The sequence below is a fragment of the Zingiber officinale genome, chromosome 5A (genome assembly GCF_018446385.1).
Source record: "Zingiber officinale cultivar Zhangliang chromosome 5A, Zo_v1.1, whole genome shotgun sequence".
In the NCBI taxonomy this organism is placed as follows: domain Eukaryota; kingdom Viridiplantae; phylum Streptophyta; class Magnoliopsida; order Zingiberales; family Zingiberaceae; genus Zingiber; species Zingiber officinale.
Window position 1 is genome coordinate 130,761,690 of NC_055994.1, and position 19,576 is coordinate 130,781,265.

At 35.3% G+C, this 19,576-nt stretch overlaps 2 protein-coding genes across 16 annotated transcripts; one reads left to right on the plus strand and one right to left on the minus strand.

Moving 5' to 3' along the window:
* The first annotated feature begins 3,129 nt into the window (after positions 1-3,129).
* LOC121981806 (heterogeneous nuclear ribonucleoprotein H2-like) lies at positions 3,130-5,123 on the plus strand. 3 transcript variants are annotated; one of them, XM_042534538.1, is made up of 3 exons: positions 3,132-3,226; positions 3,330-3,423; positions 4,193-5,123. In XM_042534538.1, the coding sequence occupies exon 3, from the start codon at positions 4,276-4,278 to the stop codon at positions 4,984-4,986; it is 711 nt and encodes a 236-aa protein (XP_042390472.1). In that variant the 5' UTR covers positions 3,132-3,226; positions 3,330-3,423; positions 4,193-4,275; the 3' UTR covers positions 4,987-5,123. The 3 variants fall into 3 exon arrangements, with proteins under 3 accessions (XP_042390471.1, XP_042390472.1, XP_042390470.1); XM_042534537.1 differs by lacking the exon at positions 3,330-3,423 and having other exon boundaries at positions 3,130-3,226; XM_042534536.1 differs by lacking the exon at positions 3,330-3,423 and having other exon boundaries at positions 3,134-3,226; positions 4,107-5,123.
* Positions 5,124-5,529: 406 nt separating this feature from the next.
* Positions 5,530-14,216, minus strand: LOC121981807 (pentatricopeptide repeat-containing protein At5g13270, chloroplastic-like). Of its 13 annotated transcripts, none has more exons than XM_042534550.1 (9): positions 13,959-14,216; positions 13,825-13,879; positions 13,657-13,727; positions 12,428-12,993; positions 10,596-10,708; positions 7,665-10,453; positions 6,343-6,457; positions 6,059-6,151; positions 5,530-5,976 (listed from the first exon to the last, which is right to left on the minus strand). In XM_042534550.1, exons 4-6 carry the CDS (start codon positions 12,945-12,947, stop codon positions 7,943-7,945), a joined length of 3,144 nt encoding a protein of 1,047 aa, XP_042390484.1. In that variant the 5' UTR covers positions 12,948-12,993; positions 13,657-13,727; positions 13,825-13,879; positions 13,959-14,216; the 3' UTR covers positions 5,530-5,976; positions 6,059-6,151; positions 6,343-6,457; positions 7,665-7,942. The 13 variants fall into 13 exon arrangements, with proteins under 13 accessions (XP_042390484.1, XP_042390483.1, XP_042390482.1 ...); XM_042534549.1 differs by having other exon boundaries at positions 6,313-6,457; XM_042534548.1 differs by having other exon boundaries at positions 6,257-6,457.
* Between the last annotated feature and the right edge of the window lie 5,360 nt (positions 14,217-19,576).

The following is a 19,576-nucleotide window of genomic DNA, read 5'->3' on the forward strand; positions in this document are numbered from 1 at the left end:
TTACCAACACTTGTAAAGTGTGAAAAGTGTGGCTCGAGGTTAGTGTTGCTCTAACGTCAATAGTTGGACATAGCAGTGTCATAGCAAAGTAAAAGTGAGAAGATGGCACAACATAAAGAGTTTAGGTGCTTGTTAGAAAGTTGGATAGAATTCACTGACTGAAGCCTCCTTTTAAAGGGTATTGGAGGTGCCTCCAATGCCTTTGGAGCGCCTCCATTCGAGTTGATCCTCTTCATGAACTTTGGCTTCTATCCACTCAGAGGTGTCTCTATTCGGCTGAGGGTGCCTCCAACTCTCTAACCCGAGGTGCCTCCATCAACTCGAGGTACCTTCAGTGCTGAAGTTTTATCCTTGATGCTTATCTGCTCTGGGACACCTCCATCAATCCAAGGCGATTTGCCGAGGTACCCCCAATACTGTTCATCTGAGGCTTATTTTTTTCATTTAGCTCCTACAAAAGCGTGTAAGTTCAAATAACAAAATTCTCTATAAAATTGAGTTAGTACATAATAAAATAAAATAAATTTATGAATTATATCTTGTTTTTATCAAAATCAGGACCTAGCCTTGGTCTCAACTTAGATTTTCAAAATAGATATAAGTTGAACTAGAGCATACAGTCGCATTAGGACTCGTTCTCACTGGATCTCTCATCCAATTGCTTATCTCAACTTACCAAATGCGAACTTACTTGACATCTGATCTTTTGACCTACTAGGTCTTCCTGCTATATACCCCATCTGAATTTCAGCTAGTTGTTAGGTCCTGCAAGTCCAACTAAATTTCCTATCAGATATCAAGTCATCTCTTGACCTATCTGAGCTTCTTACCAGTTATCAGGTCCTCTTGACCTAACTAGACTTCAGCTTAGTATTAACTCCTTTAGACCTGTCAAAGTCTACACACTAGGAAAATACATTATATCACAAATAATGTAACTTTAACCTTTTGTCATATATCAAAATCAAAATTTGATTATTAGTACTAACGATACCAACATTTAGAGATCTCGAAGTTCGTTTAGAGATCTTCGATTTGATATATTATATGTCCTGTAGTTCAATCTGAGTTAAAAAATTATAACATCTCAAAGTTTACTCAGCATACACATTATTAGTGGCGGATCTAGGAATTTAAGCATGAAGGGGCGATCACGAGCTAAGCTGAGTGCAACCAATTTTTACACGAAACAAGGGGTGATATCTTCCATCTTCACCAGTGGAGCCCCATAATACTACGGGTTGCATCGTGGTCCGCAACACGTTATAAAAAGAACTATACCTTAAATGGTCCTGCTCAATATACTCAGAGTGTACTAGTGTAATTTTATAGTTAAGATAAACTAATATCAAATTACACTACGACTATTCCAATGGTTTGTTCCTTTCCATCTTAGTCGTAAGTTAATGTTTATAATTTATAAGGAATTGATAACATGCTCTTCTGTGTGTGGTACCACACACCATGTTATTTACAAGATAAATTAATTGAACAACTACACTTAGCATTTAAATATAGATATTTGACCAATATGATTCTTTATTTCAAATATAAATATTTACAAAAAAATAAACTTTTAGTATACATTCTAACATTCCAAAGGCTCCAAATAATTTTAGTCTTAAATTTTAATCATACAGCTATCACTAGATAGCAACTGTAAATTTGTAACTGCTACCTACTAGGAACATAAACTATCTGTATAATGAAAGACAATTGTATCATTTTATTATTTTACAAGGATGGGAACATGTAACAATCATTTAAAAGGGCGTTCTTGTCATTTAACCCAATAATTTTCATCCGATTTAGATATATCAATAATAAATTGTTTATAATATAATAATAGTTTGATTTGACCGATTTATAAAATTTTAAAACAAAATCGAATCAATTTTTTTTTAAAAAAAAACTTATATATTTATATAAAACTAAATTTATAAATTAATCAAATCAAACTTTGATCGATCATGTGCCCATCCTACTTTCGATCAAAGCCAACTGACTCTGTTGAATCGTTGGACTAAAAAGTCCTAAATTAAAGATCTCAATATTGCAGAAATATTGTATAAAAGTAATAGTAAACTAATTTTTTTTTTTTAAAAAAAAGAAGAAGATAAAGCAAATTAAACCAGTGGCGGCGATGAACGCACCGCTAGTGCAGCAGGCCGCCGCCGTGGCAGTCTCAAAGAGCGACGTCTAGTTTCCTCGCTCGCACATGGCGTCGCGCATGCGCACCACGCGGCCGGCGCGGCCTGTCCACGTCACGAGCCGAGCTTCCCGGAGTGATCCTTTTTAAGGACTCCCCTTCTGGCTCCGGCTGTCGTACTTCCGCTAATCCTGACATGGAGCGCCTAGGACGCGGCAGAGGGAAGTCGGCGACCGCCGCCTGCGACGACTCCTGAGGCTGCGACGTGCCGTGCGCAGGCGGCAGCGCCTGCAGGTGCGCGAAGTCGGTGGAGGTGACGCACGCGCTGTGCTCCTGCGGGTCGCACTGCAGCTGCGCCGACTGCACCTGCGGGGCAGTGCCGGCTGACGCCGCGGTGGGGAAGGAAGGCTGCAGGTGCGGCCCTGATTGCACCTGCACCGTCTGCCGCATGTGACGCTTCTCAGTGTTGACGATGGTCTAGTTACACACAGTAGGGAGCTATGAGCTGAGCGTGTAAACGATACATGCTGAAGATGCATATGTATGTGTAAATCTTTTATATATATATATATAAAATAAAGTAAGCTAACTATTTGTCGTCTTAATACTCTTTGATTGCATTGATCCTTTCTTCTCGTAAACAATTTTATTTTATCTTCAATTTTTAATTTTTTTTTTAAAAAAAAATTATTTCGTCCTGTGATCGTGCTGGGTTGGTTCGAACCGGCTGAGTTGACCCGAGCTGGTCTAACCCAGCACGACCCAGCAAAGCTGGCAAACGGATTTAGGCCCAGACAGTACACGGATATGGACTATGGAAGAAGATGTGATATTCTCAACAATTTTTTTTTAAAAAAAAAAGTGAAAGTTTTTAACAGAATTTTCAATTTGGGCTGGGCCAGGTCATGGGCCTTGAAATAACAGGCCTGTAAGCCGCAAGGATCAAGGACTATAAAAACGAAACTAGGGTTCGATTTCTCCTGTTGCACCGGCGGAGCGACGGCGTCTACGCGATATCTTGGTGATTGATTGATCGCCGCGGCGGAAGAGTGCAGCAAACATGTACGGGTCACGAGGGTAAGCAAGAAAATCTACTCGTTCGTTTTAGAAGGCAAAATTCGCCCTTTGTTTTCTCACCCTCTCGTTTGATCTAATCTTTGGGGGATTTATTTTGAGCCAGATCTTCGTTTGCGATTTGTGCGTTTTATTTGGACTGTTATCTTCAGATCCCTTTTTCCTCGAAAGAGATTTCATTATCGGCTTTCTTCATTCTGGTGAGCTTTCAGAGTTTTTAAGAACGGCCATAAAGTTAATCGGAAAGTTTAGATATTAGAATGATATTATGTGACTCCCTTATAAGATTTTGAATCAATTAATTTGATGTTTAACTGGTTTATTGCTGTAACATATATGCCGTCTGTAAAATTAGGTCTGTGATTGCATAGGTACTATGTGTGTGAGGCATGGAATCCCTTTAAACGTGGAATACAAAATTACTAGAAGTAATTTGAGTTCTCGCCAGGCGGATCCAAGGCACGCGTTTCGTTAGATATGTACTTATGAAAATTAGTATTATTATAAAAAAACTCAGAAAATTCATCAACATCAGCTGGCTTAGTTATCATCCTATTGATTTCATTGCTTGTTTCAGATGAAAAATAGCCAATTGTTGTATGTTTTCTCCAAGTCTTGCATGTTTTCTTATCTATTCTTTATATCCATTTTGTCAATTGTTTATTGGTCAACTTTTTCCTTGATTTTTTTTCTTGGATTTATTTCGGTTTCATGCTTCCTTTTTTTTTTTTGTTGCATTACATGTTCATGTTGAGTGGGAAACATTTTCTGGGCGATACAATAATAGAGTAAATTTTATTATAAAGTTGGGTAAGGCCTTTAATAAATATGGGGGATTGAGCGAGGGGGGTTTTGTCTCCTTGGGTTGTTGGATTATGTGAAGGGCAATGTTGGGAAGCGGGGGGTTTTCAGGCGGGTACGATGGGACAAAGAGGCCGAGAATGATGGAGTCAAATCCCTACTTCGCAGTGAACAGCAGCTTCGGCGGAGCGGATGGATACGAGGTTGGCTCGAAGAGGTTGCGGATCGTGGAACCATCCCCTTTCTTGCCGATGGGAGGCATCGGAAGCTCCTACCAACCCCACGACAGCAGTTTCAGCAGAGGGTTTAGCAGCATTCCCCCCTTCCCTGTGGTCAGACTGAGAGGCCTTCCTTTCAACTGCACTGACTTGGATATCATCAAATTCTTCATGGGTCTAGATATCGTGGATTGCCTGCTGGTTAACAAGAATGGGCGTTTCACAGGAGATGCTTTTGTCGTCTTTCCATCGCCCATGCAGGCTGACTTTGCCTTGCGGAAGGATAGGCATAATATGGGCCACAGGTACATTGAAGTTTTCCCGTGCAGCAAACAAGACTACTACCGGGCAGTGGCTGCAGAGGTTAACAGCGGTGGCTGGTCCTTAGAAGATGATTACTACAAAGATGCGCCGCCTGTTCATGCGAGAAAGTCATACGAAGACAAGGATAAGTTGGAGAACGAGGTCCTGAAGCTCCGAGGTCTTCCCTACTCTGTGACCAAGTCTGATATCATCGACTTCTTTGGGGAATTTGAGCTGAGTGAGGACAAAGTGCACATTGGCTATCGCTTGGATGGGAAAGCCACTGGTGAGGCCTTTGTGTTGTTTCCGTCTGAGGATGGGGCAAGGAAGGCTATGTCTAAGGATAAGATGACAATTGGCTCAAGGTATGTGGAACTTTTCCCGTCAACACACGAGGAGGCGAGGAGGGCTGGATTTAGATCTAAAGAGTTGAATCTATAGTAATGTGTTCTTTTAGGCCTGGTATCTCCTTTTCACTTAAGTTCTGCACTTCTCAAGTTCTCAGGACTGGAGCTTTTATGTTGATTATTCTGTGATGACCTACAACCTTAAATTAATGCTAAACTGTTATGTACAAAGTTTCTTGTTGGTCACTGATCACTGCGTTTGTTTTCGTATGGTCATCATTTTTCTCATTTGTTGCAAGCTAAATGTTTTTACTCAGTAGCTGCGTACTTTCTTAAGCTTGACTATTATAACTCAAGGAAGCTTGTCGCATTTTGTGAACTCGATTTGAATGATTCTTATTTCATGATTTGTTAATCTGCAAACTAATTTTTCCGTTTTATATTAAAATTTAGAGTTTGAAATTCGATTAGTAAAGATATTTGTCCAAATTTGATATCCTTTTGACTAAGTCTAAACCGACTTCATTCCATTTAGACATCATCGTCAACATGCTGTCGATAACCATGACTCAGTAAAAAGCTTCCTTGCTATCAGCTAATCTAATGGAAGCTGTCGTGAATATTAAAAATCATAGGCTTGTAGTGACCGTTCTCAGTATATTATAGAAAGAAAAAAAAACATGAGAATGAAGTACGCCTTGGCTTTGCCTTCAGACAATGAACAATCAACAATCTATACATTATTAATCGCCATGATTATTGAGTAGCAACAATTTTTTACATCAAGTTATCTGGTGTTACCAAGCAGTTCTTTGTTCTGGCCAATCTTCATGACATGCATGAGGCAGTTTGCTGGTGATACCATCTAACATGGCTTCCGATAAAAAAAATTGTTGAACAACGCTGGGTAGCCACTGTAGAGAATAAAGAATACGAATCTGGATTTTATACTTACAATAGCATTGTCCCTCAAGAGGCTCTCCTCGTCCCTCTGTCCAACAGACTTGTATTTCAACCCTCACCGTGTAAAGTCTCATGTTGGCTTGTAGTCAAATAATAAGGTGTTTGGTTGAAGGCATTGACACTAAAGGACAATCGGGACCTTCTCAATAGGAGTTCAGTCCAAGGAAAAGAAATATGATCCATGTTGGTTCCTGTTATTATACCTGATCAGAATAATTTTCCTCATCATCAGATTTGTTCATCCCGTCTGCCCATTCTTAAGCTTTAAATCCCTCCTAGTAATGCTGTTTGCCCAACTGTCAATGCCAAACCAATGAGGTCTTGCAGATTAAAGACAATGAGATGACATTCAAGTATCAAAAAACATATTCTGTAATTGTATGCTCTTTTCAAGTCTTCACCAGTTCAAAAACTTCAATAAAGGTATCATTTCATGGTGGTGGAGCTAGAAACTAACAGTTTGGGGGTAACCAATGCTTTGCTATACCGTTTCTCTGAGCTCTTTACAAGTTTTCTGGCCTTCCAGGAAGCTGTAACTCACAAGTTCAACTAGATATCATCGTCCCAAGCAAGACCCTATCAGATGATAATATAGGCATTGCCTGTGTAACAAAAGTAACTACATCAGCTAATCAGTTTACTATTGGATATTAGAACTAAGAGGCCTCTTCTTTATGCTCATTTGTGAAAATAGAAGCAGAATATAACTATTGAAATAGAGAACTATGTTCAACTGAGAATACTAAAGATGATATCAAGAATGAAAACATCAAGGTAGATCAATGACTGAATATTTTGCCAGTGCCTGAATAAGATAGCGTAGCCATTTGCAGTGTCAAAAGTCAAAACCATTAAGTTATGATAATGTCGTGACACTGGAATTTGCATCAGTGGAGATGTATTTTGATGAATAAGATTATGCTGATGATGGAACTGGCAGCCATAGCAAAAGATTAAAGATACACAATATATACTTTCTTGATTAATGGTCTTTAAGTCAATATCAGAGGGAAAAACAACCTCCTGCGACTCTAGAAAATTGCCATTAGATTCATCATCCTGATAATATTGTCTCATCATTTAACTCAACTCTGCAACTAAACTATAGAAGAGATCACATTTGGGAAGCTTACAGAGAGGAGCATCAAGCATCATTTCTAAGAGCAATTCATCTAAAAGGTAGATACGCCCAAAAGAGCAGATAATGACAAATAAAATAGCACACTAACACCAGGAAAAGCAAATATTCTCGATGAGCAACACTCTTTTGGTATTGGCATGTGATCATGTAGTCAGCTTACCAAGGAATAATTGTTCATTACAACAGATGCAAAGGCAATTTCAAAGACCACTGGTAGACTTTGATATGTTTTTCTAGTGCTTACAAGCTCCATTAAAAGATGATTATATTCATCCTAGCGCCCCTAAGAGCTCGTCCTCAGGTTACATGAAATAAGATAAATCACGAGATCATCTTATAACCAACCACTAAGTTGGCTAGGGGTTGGAAGAGATTTTTTTTCCCGAGAGCATGCGTCCACCAATTTAGTGCTTACAAGCTCCAGAACTATTAACAAATAACAAAAATTGGGATTATCAGCAATATGAATCTTGCCATTAAAAAAATAATGATCTGTATAGCCAACCACTAAGTTGGCTAGGGGTTAGGAGGGATTTTTTTCCCGAGAGCATGCGTCCACCAATTTAGTGCTTACAAGCTCCAAAACTATTAACAAATAACAAAAATTAGGATTATCAGCAATATGAATCTTGCCATTAAAAAAATAATGATCTGATATCTGTTTTTACCTTAAATATAACAATGATGAAAACAGAGAATCAAGGAATTCCAGACATCCACTATTTTCCAAGAGGAAGAACTGTCTAGCCACGGTTGGGAATCTTGCTCTTCATCTGGCTGAATAATTTAAGAAAAGTAGACATCATTTTTTACATTCAGTTGATGAATTAGGATCTTTATTTTCTGAATGGCTGATTCTTTTCAACTGGATGAAAACTTGATTTCAGAAGGTTGTTTTAGTACTAAATAGATTCTGATGACTCTGGAAGGAAAATTTGCACCCTAGTCACCAATAGTCATCACATGAACACCTTCCACCTCTGAAATGATGGAATCGATTTGAATCTCTTACGATTATCTCACGTCCAGTTACTTTAGAAACCATCTTTGTAAAAGAATGACAATCATTACAAACACGAAGATTCTTAAAAACTGTAATTGGACAGCGTGTAGGTAATGACATAAGCCCAAAGGCAATTGCAAGCCTCTCACTATGGTCAAGAAGTTGCTCCATTCGCTGCTTGTGTATGATACTGACGTCTTCATTAGTGGAAACCTGAGATTCAGAAAGCATTACTAATCTCTCCAACTCATGCAGTTTGAAATAAATATGTTTAGTCAAGGGGTGGTGTTTATCACCCACAATAAATCTATGAATGGTACCCCTAACGGTTATCCAACTGCAACTAACTTCCTTTCTAATTCCTCTTTCATTCATCATTTTTCTAACAAAGGCTGCCTCTTCCCATCTTCCAGCTCCAGTGTACATGTTGAATATGAGGATATAAGCAGCAGTATCATTGGGATCAAGTCTAAGAAGATTCTCACCTGCAATCTTACCAAGGACCATGTTTCGGTAGGTGGTGCACCCACTCAACAAAATCTTCCAACTCATAGAATCAGGTTTGAAGGAACCAGAGCTGATCAACTCATATGCAGCCTCCAGTTGGCCAGCACGACAGTAAACATCCACCATACAGTTGTAGTGATCAACAGTAGCTTCAACACCATAACCCACATACATTGAATCTAAATATTCTTTTGCTAAAGAAACCAAACCAGTGTGACTACAGGCATTCAGAAGACCAATAAATGTGATGGCATTCGGCTTAACATTACAACTTATCATCATATCAAAAAAATCCAAAGCTTCTGAAGCCTGACCATGATAAGAGCAACCTGTAATGATAGCTGTCCAAGCAACAGTATCTGGTTCTGCTATCAATTCAAATGCTTTCTGTGCATATCGCATGTCACCACATCTTGCATACATAGTGACCAAAGCACTGTCACCAACAAGATTGGAAATGAGACATCTCTTTATTGCATCAGCATGCAATTGACTACCAGAACTTGAATCAGTTAATGCTGAAGAAGCTTGAAAAAGGCTAGAATATATGAAAGAGTTCAATGTAATGTTTCTACTCCTCAAGAATTTGAACATCCGGAAGCACTCCTCATGTCTACCCAATTGTGAGTAACCAGCAATAATTGCACTCCATGCAACCTCATTGGGTTGAGAGATCCTATCAAAAGCATTTTGAGCTTCGAGAATATTGCCATCATTGACATAGAAGTCAACAATAGGTGTTCCTGCTGAAACATCAGAATCCATTCCTAGTTTAATGATGCAACCATGAATCTGCTTCCCTGCCTTCCAATTTCCCGACTCAGAGCATGCCTTGAGGACAATTGAGAACACAAATGGATCCAACTCTGTGTTTTCCAACATCATATGCTTAAACAAAACCAGTGCTTCAAATTGTCGACTAGCCTGGGTATATCCAACCATGAGACTTGTCCAAGATGTGGCATTCCTCTCCACCATGTGATCCAGAACAAGAGCAGAACTATCCAAGTACCCACATTTTGCATACATATTAACAAGCTCTGTATCAATAGATATATCATTTGAAAACCCAATTTTAACCATGTAAGAGTGGATCTGCTTGCCAATATCAACATTCAAATCTATTGTGCACCCATGCAGCAAGCAAGCAAAAATTTTCATATCTGGGTCAAAGCCCTCGTCTTTCATCCTCAAGAAAAGATCAAGAGCCTCTTGAAGGTGTCCATTGTGAACAAAACCAGAAATCATGATGTTCCAACTACTCAACATCTTATTAGACATTTTATGGAAAACTCTATAAGCATCATCAAAGCCTAAACAACGAACATACATCTTAAGGAGGCAATCAGCAATAGATGTATTAAGGTCTTTACTTCCAATTTTCTTCATCATGTGATTGTGGAAGAATCTTCCATCATTTATGGATTTCGAGATGCCACAGGCTGTAAAGAGAGATTGGTACACATGCCGTTTTATACTGATGCCAGAAGAGTCCATGAAATCTAGGAACTCTCGAGCTTCATTGAATCTACCATGGTTGGCAAGGGAAAGAAGGTGGACACTCTCAAGGCGGCCATTTTGGTGTTGACCTGGCATGGATGACAAGCTGGAGGGGGATGGATGCAAGGAGGCCCACGATGGGATTTTAATAAAGGGAGAAGGATGGTTTTTTAGTTGTATCACATTGCTATTGTCTTTTATAGTTTCATCCTGAGGAATAACATGGTTACCAATATTCTTGTCCATCACGGGGAGGCTAGATCCATCAAATAAAGCATTTTCCACAGGGGCTTTTGTTGAGGAAGACACAATGTGTTCCACGTTCCCTTTTGCTACTACTAGATTTGAAGCACTTGCCTCACTTTCTACTGTTCTCCTCTTGTTGGCCTTATCAATTAGAGCAATTATCTTGTCCCATAGCTCCTTATCTCTTTCAGGTTGATCAGCCTATTTAAAAATAGATGGGAAAAATTATTTTCATATAGAATATACCAAAAATCACATCCCTATCAAAACCTATATAAACTGATTCTTCAAATATAAGTCCATCAAGTCTGGATCAACTCTTCAAATATAAGCTGTTATTTACCTTATTTATGATGCCTGGATCAACTCTGAGATTCTCCAGTTCAGAAATACTTGCACTTCCACTCTCACAAAGTAACCCAATAAGCAGGTGTGTCATTCCTATATAGTTATGACCTAAAAATCAATGATAATTACCATCACTGACCAAGAGAAAGCAACTAAAATATGTGTGGATATATATTATCATTTATGATTGTGTTGCTTTGTACAGCTGAAATGATGTAATGATCACTGCTGAAAAGATTCAGCAACCAAACCCAGTATAAGAGTGTCACTATAGTTGCAAACCAGATTAACACAGAAAAGATTCCCGGTTACCAGTCAAGCAAGAATATCAATAGCCATTTTAGTCATTAAAGCAAACTTTAGGAGTAACTGTTCTTGCAAGTTGCAACTGCTATGCAATAAACAGCTTTGCTTTTTGAAACTGGTAGATTGCTTGATTGAGATTTGAGATAACATTATAAAGAGAAATACTTCAAAAGCATCTCCTCGTGACCTCAAGGACTCAAGATAATAGTACACAGGTAAGATTTCAGTCAAGTTTTGGCCCAGATCAGGCAGATGTAAGCCAAAATAACCAGGTCATTACTCAAGGAAAAAAGTCAGTCCCACATAAATCAGGAAATAGAATGACGTTTGTGGATCATATGACTAGCTCCTATTCCACTGAAATAATATGTCCCATATTATAAGGCCAGATTTTGGCATATTTCAATGTACAACTTCCAACCCATATTTAGAATCAATTTCAATTACACAATTATCATTATTAGTACCTAATCATTTTCTATATTTTATAAAGAACGTATAAAGTAAATGATTTGCATTCCTAGTATAACAACAACAGTTCTCATATTTCTTTTAACTATAGAAATAACTAAAAGCATCCTTTTAGGATGAAACATTTAATTTCATCTAGTATCAAAGATACACGGAGAATAAAAGAAATTAATCTTGTTATAGCTATAGAAACCTCAGATATGAGTGTCTTGAAATCTGAATAATTTGATCCTTCAAGTCCTCTGTAATTATATGGGGAAAATTCACAAATAACAAAATAATTCCAGTGCTGAAATGTTCCTTGTGCTACTTCCAACACCGCCATTTGAACTAGGATGAAAACGGTGATCATAAAACTTTACCAAGGACCCAAAAGATCACACTTATTTCAACAACTTCCTTACTTTCTTATCCAAAATGACCAAAAGGGGAATCAAAGTTGAGTGTTTTTTCTGTGTATTAAAATGTACTGCAGAAACATATGCAACTCAAACTTTGGCTTGATCACTATGTATCATTAGTTGAATAAACACAGTGTGTACTTCAAATGGTACCATTTACTGGCTTCTCTTGAAATATGTATCAAGAATGTGCTGCTTTCTATAAAGAATTACATGAAATTGCACTGTTCAGCTGGATTATATTCATAAATGATTGAAAACACTCTAATCACTTGTTTGAGAAGCAACTAATTGAGAATAAGCATAGTTTGCAACACAAAATTTAAACAAATCCTTCAAATAAAGATAGTGCTCAAGAATATTGGTAGCTAAATAAAAAACTAGCAAAAATCTAAACAAGTGAACTAACATAAGGAAGCTTAGAGAGTAGTTCTGAAGAAAATAAGAAACAATCCAAGGTAGAGTTACCACTTCATTAGCACAAATGGTCAAATATTTGCCTAATGAGTCAAATGGTCTCAAGTTGAAACCTGATAAATGCACTTTCTCCTTCATTTAAGAACCTCCATGTATTTGTGTAACTAAAAAAGAGAGTTGAAAATTCAACCTATAAAAAAGTTCCAATGATAGTTTCATGTCAAAAACATACCATGTTTATGAGCTTCTTTCAATGAAAGTTCTAGAACATGTTTTGCACGTGGTGAAAAAGATATCTCAGTAACAAATTCACTTTCACTTAGAGTAATATCTTGTTGATCGACATGTTTTGTGGTGATTCTCATCAATTTAAAATCATTTGTCACAATACTATCTTTGTCACCCGTAAGAGCCAACAAAATATGTTCTGGCTCGACAAATGCATGGCCCAGCCCTTTTGCTTTTTCTTGTGCAATAGTGATAAGCTTAACTGCTTGCTCTGTTAAAAGTTCAAACACACTGACTTCCAGACTAGCTTTTCCATGTGGGATAAAGCAGTATCCTGAAGCAGAAGAATGAAAATCATGCAGAGGTCTTGACAAAAAACTTAAGCTAGCTTCCTTTTGTAAGCCCGCAAAGAAGTGAAATTGCAACATCGCCCTATTATCCCTCCTCAAGCACTGAAGCTGACTATTGATCCTTCTGACGTCCTTGACTGGAAAAATAGCAAATTGGGCCAAAGAAGTGGGCATTGTTCTTACAATTGAGACAGCTATGTAAAATATTATTCACTTTCACCTGCATGAATGTGAAGGAAAAATAATAACTAGATAACAGTGTTTAACACAGCCTGTCAATCTCACCAATAAGTATCTTACTTCTATTCTAATTCATTCATCTTATTTATTTTGGCAAATTTTAAACGAAAAAATATTATTTATTTATATTTATTAGATGTTTAAATTTCATTTCATCATTTTTGTTTGACTGGGACCAGTAATAGAATGGTGGAATTAAATTCCTTCATATCTATTTTGTGAGTACAAAAACTGATATTATTATCTTTATCCTGTAGTTCTCTTACTTTTGTTGAAATAAACACAACATTTAACTATCACATCTCAGGGTGTACTTCCATGTGCAAGGAATTACCTCAGCAGGTGACAATTTGCAAGACAAGGACATCCATAACAAGGATAACAAGAAATAACATAGGATAAAGACTGTATAGCAAACTACACATTGTATCTATTTCTAAAAGATCGTATAATATTTCAGATTATGAACAAGAACATCTCATATAAATACTAAATCTAGAAACACACAAATACCAATCATTTTAAAAAGTAAACACCATACATTAATAACCCGCCCCACATTCCCCCTAAAGTTATCTGGTAAACAGGGACATTAGCACCAAATCAATCTTAAAACAAAAATAAAATAAGATAGAACCCTTACCAAACCACTTCCTTAACCAAGGAGGCGATAAAAAGGAGGTACGCAATGGGGAAAATCCGAATCAATCCAGTCTGGATGACCAATAGGTGTTAAGCTTTGAAGGTAACAGCTAAACATTTTTGCAAGCAATAATTGCACGCATAGAACTAGGAGTTAAGGAACCCTTACCTGCACTTGTTTACCGATTGAGAGACCCGACAAATCGGATTGAAAAATCAGCCCACTGCACCCCGACAAGATCAACAAAGGAATTAGCAGGGGTTAACATGAAGATAAGCGATCAACTTACCTGAGAAACTCACCTCCAACACAACGATCCGGTCTCAGTGACGTCACTGCCACCATACGGATAGCACGAGCGAGCGACAGAGAGATCGGAAGAAAAATGAAAAAGAGCCGGAAGATCGCCCCTCGTTTCCGAGGGGAGGAAACAAGAGAGAGGACCTCAGGTTTCCGAGGGAGAACAGCACCGCCGGCGGTTGCTTGGGGGTCGTCGTCCCGCGCTGCTCGAAACGGGAAGGGGAGAGGTCGCTGCTCGCCAGTGGCTTCGAGCAGCGCTCCATAATAAATGGATTGTCTCATCCGGCCCAACCGTAACTTGTTGTAGCTAAAAATTAGACTCGGACTCGGTCCGGCCCAGGGCAAATTTGAATTATAAATGGGCTAACTCATCCTATCCATCCAACACTGTTAGTACGGTGCATTAAGTAGACTCTAAAGAATCCACGATGTATATATATATTTTTTATAGTGGGATGTAGTTAGAATCTAAATTTATTTGAGATTAATCATCGGCCGATGTTAGCATTCTGGCAATGGTAGTCGCAGCTGAATCGTGATAACATGGCAGAGTTGATGTCACTTACGGTAGGGAAAGCAACGATGATGAAACTCTTGAGAGAGATAGTAGTGAATGTGATACAATATAAGGAGAGCAGTGAACATGATGCACTGGTGGTCAAAAAGGAAGAAAGCGATGGTAGAGCTGAGAACAATAACTACGGTGATGATCATAGAGATACCACACGTTATTTGAAAGAAGGGATGTCATAGTTATACTAGTCGAGTTTCAGTCGAATTGCACAAAACATGAATATGAAATATCAAGTGAATAATAATATAACAATCTTCAAGAAATAGATAGATTACACTATTGACAAGAGCTCAAAGAAAATACATTATAAAGACAAACAGATCTACTCGAATCTAATGAAGTAAAAGGACAACGAGTATTTAAACTAGAATTTTCGCACCTGCGACTCCGCGACTACGAGGGAGAATAAGGCAGCGCCATCGGCTTCTCATGCGACGTGCCGCATATGGCAGATAGAGCACATCACATGGGAGGGGGGTTGGAGGTGAAGCGCGTGAAAAAAATTAGGTTTAATTATAATTTTTGACAAGAAATGCAATAGAAAAAAAAAAGAAGAGGAAATTAATGTTACTTGGAGCTGATTTTTTTTTTTTTTAAAAAAAATGGGTATGGTTGGGATCCACCCTAGCCCACTGGTGGCTCCGACCCTAAGTGGAATGAAATCATAATTGTTATAACTATATAAAAGCTATTAAATAATAATTGTTACAATGAAATTGTAATTGTTACAACGTAAATATTAAACTCTAAATTTTAAGAGTTATAACTTTTGTCTTGGGTTAAATTATGAGACGTACAATACATCAAATTAAAGTTTGTTCAGATATCTACAATTAATTAATGGATATAACTCATTTCAATCTCAAAAAATATCATTTAAATTTTTTTCAAAAATTCTAAATAATTTTAGTTTTTTTAAATAATTATATTGTAGCAGCTACAGAACAGTAATCACTACAATTATGTGGCAACTCAATAACAACTAAATCATAGTTGCTATAATTATATAATAACTATGATTTTATTATTATTACAACACACCCAATTTAGATAGAAGACAAGATAATAATGAGAATAATACTAAATATAATTATGTCATTTTATAAGGATGGATGAACTTTTTTTGATAAAAAAAATTAATATAGGAGGTCCTTGATGATTCTTATTTGACTTAATTAGAATTTATTCAAATTATTTCAGGCTGTTAAACTTGGGCTTTGACTGTAACGGGCCCTGCTAATGCATCCCAAATGCTCCATTTTTCATCATTACTCTTTTGATTTCATTTTTTTTTAAACGGCCTTTACTTATGACATTACATAAATTCTTTTCGTCACGCTCACTAACCTTCTCTCTGCTTGAGCACCATGAAGCGGCGCAGCATGTCTACCAACTTAGTTGAACAACCACATGAACCACTCGCTGAGCCGAACCTTTCACCTTCTCTTAACTACTAATTCAGTCACGATGTGCTTATTCATTCATTCATTCACATCTTTAGTTTGTTCTTTTATTGTCAGAGGCGTTGAGCTACCACCAAGGACTGTACATGCATAATTTCTCTTATTTAGTATCTTTGAAAAAAATTCTGTATAAGATCGTGAAATTTATGTTTGAAAGAGATTCTATTTTTGAGATATTAAAAATAATACTATCTCGTTAAAATGTTTTATTCTTTTTCAACTCCATTTTCTTTTTAGAAAAGACTTCGTTTTTTTTCCTACTTTCCATATGGGGCATCCTTATTGTTTGATTTTAATTTTTATGTTTTTCATCCTTCAAGATTTTGTTATAGTAATTTTTTATTTTTTATGATGGTTAAAGATCTTTTCTCCGAAGAGATGAATTTTTTAGAGAAGTGTTCATAATTTATTTTTAGATTTTATTTACAATACAAAGATGGCTAACAAAAATCGTAGCTATGTATTTAATTAGTGAGAATTGACAATTCAGTAGAAGGAATCATCATTTCCGTTCTTATATGTGTCCATAAACGTCTTAAATCAATCTCCATCCTAAAGTCATATTGTAGTTATGTAATTAGATGGGGATAAATTTAACTTCCAATTTGCATCATATTTTAATCCACTCTTGATTAGATATATGATTTTGTCATTAAAATATTCAAGACTCAGTGTCACTTTATGCTTACTTTATTCTAAAGCACGGATGAAAAAAAGGAAAGAAATTTAGGATAGAAAATGATCTTCGGATGAGGTAGAGAAGAGAAAGGATTAAGAAATTCTTTTTTATGCTTGTTTATCTTGATAGAGAAAAATAAATACATGTAGCATACTTTTATAAATAGAAAAAATTATATGTCTCATTGATTTTATGAGTTAAAAAAGGATATATGCTTTAATTTTTTTTTTACATAGTGTAATTTTGTGAATGAAAAAAGGTGTATGTGTCATTTTTTTCTATCTATTATTTAATTTTGATTTTAAAATTATTCGTTGATGAATTATATATTTTTATTTAAAAATATTAATTAAATAAACGACGAAAACTGTGAGAATTTTTTTTAAATTTTATTTTATACTCTCTCAAATAAACTCGCATAAGGCTTAATCAATCACTCCTTTAATAAATGTATGATTTCACGATCGGGAAAAAATATAAATCAAAACAGTTCGTGATTTGGATTGACAATATGTAACATAATAGTTTAATGATGGCCCCAAAAATGGTACACGATGAACCTCAAAACTTAATACTGTGGATCAATTAATTAATTAATCTTAATTCAAATTTAATTTATAAATTAATTAATTTTTCTGCAGCAGCGACAGGAATTAGAAAAAATATTTTCTTTTTCCCATAAACTTTAAAACTTTGTTTATATTCCCGTTAGAAATCATCATTCTAATGAAAATAGTTAGTGACCTAATATAATCAATCCACTACAGAGAAAATTAATGTTCATTAAAGCTAATTATACACTACCATTCAATTGTTAATGTTATATGCACTGCAATATAGAATTAACTAATAAGTAGAAATGATTAGAATGGCTAGAAATAGGACGGTAAATGAACCAAGCGTTAATGAATAAATTTGATGTTCGACTTAGTAAGAACTTGTTTATGTTTGTTCAATATACATAAGATTAATTAAACAAACAAGCTTGAACACATATATGTTCAGCTTGTTAACGTTCGGGAACAATGTTCGTGAATAATGCTCGTGAATAACGTTCATGAATAATGTTCATGAATCATATTCATTAATAAAACTCTTTTCAATATGCTAAACAAACAATAAAATAAATAAATAAATAAATTTAAATTATCAAACTCAATAACCAATCAAACAACTAAAAGTTTCAAACAATCAAACAAACTTGAATTGAGAGCTTGATAACATCTAAATAAATCAAACTCAACCCAAGCTTAAATCAAGCTTGAATTGAGAGCTTGAACAAGTTACAGGACTAAGAACATAAATTAATTCATAACATGACTAAAATTAAAAAAGATGTAAGTTATAGTACTGAAAATATAATTTTCTCATTCAATTGTTAATGTTATAAGCACTGTAATATAGAATTAACTCATAAGTAAAAATAGCTTGAACACCCCAAAACTTGGCTCGGCTCGACTTTTTTACAACCCTAGCTAGGAAATGAATTTAAAGGATTTAATAAATGTATGCCATCTTAGAAATTCAATTAATTAATAATATAGAGCGATAATTTTTAAAAATTAAATATAAAAATAGATGAGAAATGATATAATTGGCTCATAAAATATGAAATTACTTTGGCACCCTTAATATAATAATCTTAAAAATTAAGAAAAAAAAAAGTATTATTAGATTCTAATAATTTAATACTGTCCTTAAAATTAATCCATAGATTTAATTTCATCTTTCAAGCACATTATCCTATTTAAGCGTCACTAAACTAAAGGATTAAAAAATAGTTAAATTAAATAAATATATAGATCATTCGCTATCCACATAATTATGGATGAAAAAGGACGTATATATCGAAAACGATTACTGATTGGACAACCCAATTGTTTTTTTAAAAAATAGATCAGTGAAGTAATAGGATATTTCATAGCCAACAACATGCACTTGTCTTATTAAAAATCTATATATTTTGATGGAAAATATTTATTTAATTCTTATTTTTTAGATGACTTTTTATATCAGACAAATCCATTTTAATCTCTTCATTTTCTACTTCTTTTGTCCCTGTATCATTTTTCAAACTCGTATGATCGTATCCTTTTCATATCCTCTATGATTCTACAATTTATATCTTTGCTTTCCACTTGAAAGGTTCAATAACTTGATTAAATCATCCAACAAACAACAACAAGCATGTAGACTGATTGTGATACAAACCACCAATCAAAATGAATTAGAAGTCATCAAAGATTGCGACATAGATGGTATATGCATGGCAGTTAGATTAGATATATACGAGTAAATTTATCTATTTAATTTTAATGTATATAAGTATGTTTTTTTAAAAGGGAGTTTCGATAAAATTATTGAGATGTGATCAAGATTTTTATGTCAATCTAATAATAGTTTTTATTACTTCTTTAGATATTATATCAAAGGATAAAATCCAAAGATTTTACACAGTGCAAAAATTTATTAATTCTAAAGATTATGATTTCATTATAATTCTTGTCAACTAAATAAAACTATCTGTTTATGTAAATTCACTCTTTGGAATAGTTGAATAGTAAACCCATTAACAATAAACACTGTTTCTAAGTCTTTAACATAGTGAGCCAAGTAAATTTCACTATGACAAAATTGAATGTTTTAAAAATATATCAACTATAATCACTAAATAAAATAAATTTGACTTCGAAATATAAAAATGGAAACTAGCCAAAATAATTGTAGAGGCTGTTAGATTTTTGTGAATAAAACACACATTATCTTTTTATACATATTTTAATATTCCTCACTAAATAAAAGATATATACATAATTTTATCATCAATATCTTAAAATTTCCATAAAATCTCATTGATGTTCCTGTGATCACACTTTATGTGTCTCATAATTTTAGTTGAACATT

What these genes read in the sequence shown, in the direction of transcription:
- LOC121981807 (XM_042534543.1), bottom strand. Translation starts at nt 12,947, where the DNA reads ATGCCCACTTCTTTGGCCCAATTTGCTATTTTTCCAGTCAAGGACGTC. An exon ending in GAAAGAAGCTCATAAACATG is followed by an intron (nt 10,709 to 12,427) that starts GTATGTTTTTGA and finishes ATTGATTTTTAG; the next exon opens with GTCATAACTATATAGGAATG. An exon ending in ATCCAGGCATCATAAATAAG is followed by an intron (nt 10,454 to 10,595) that starts GTAAATAACAGC and finishes ATTTTTAAATAG; the next exon opens with GCTGATCAACCTGAAAGAGA.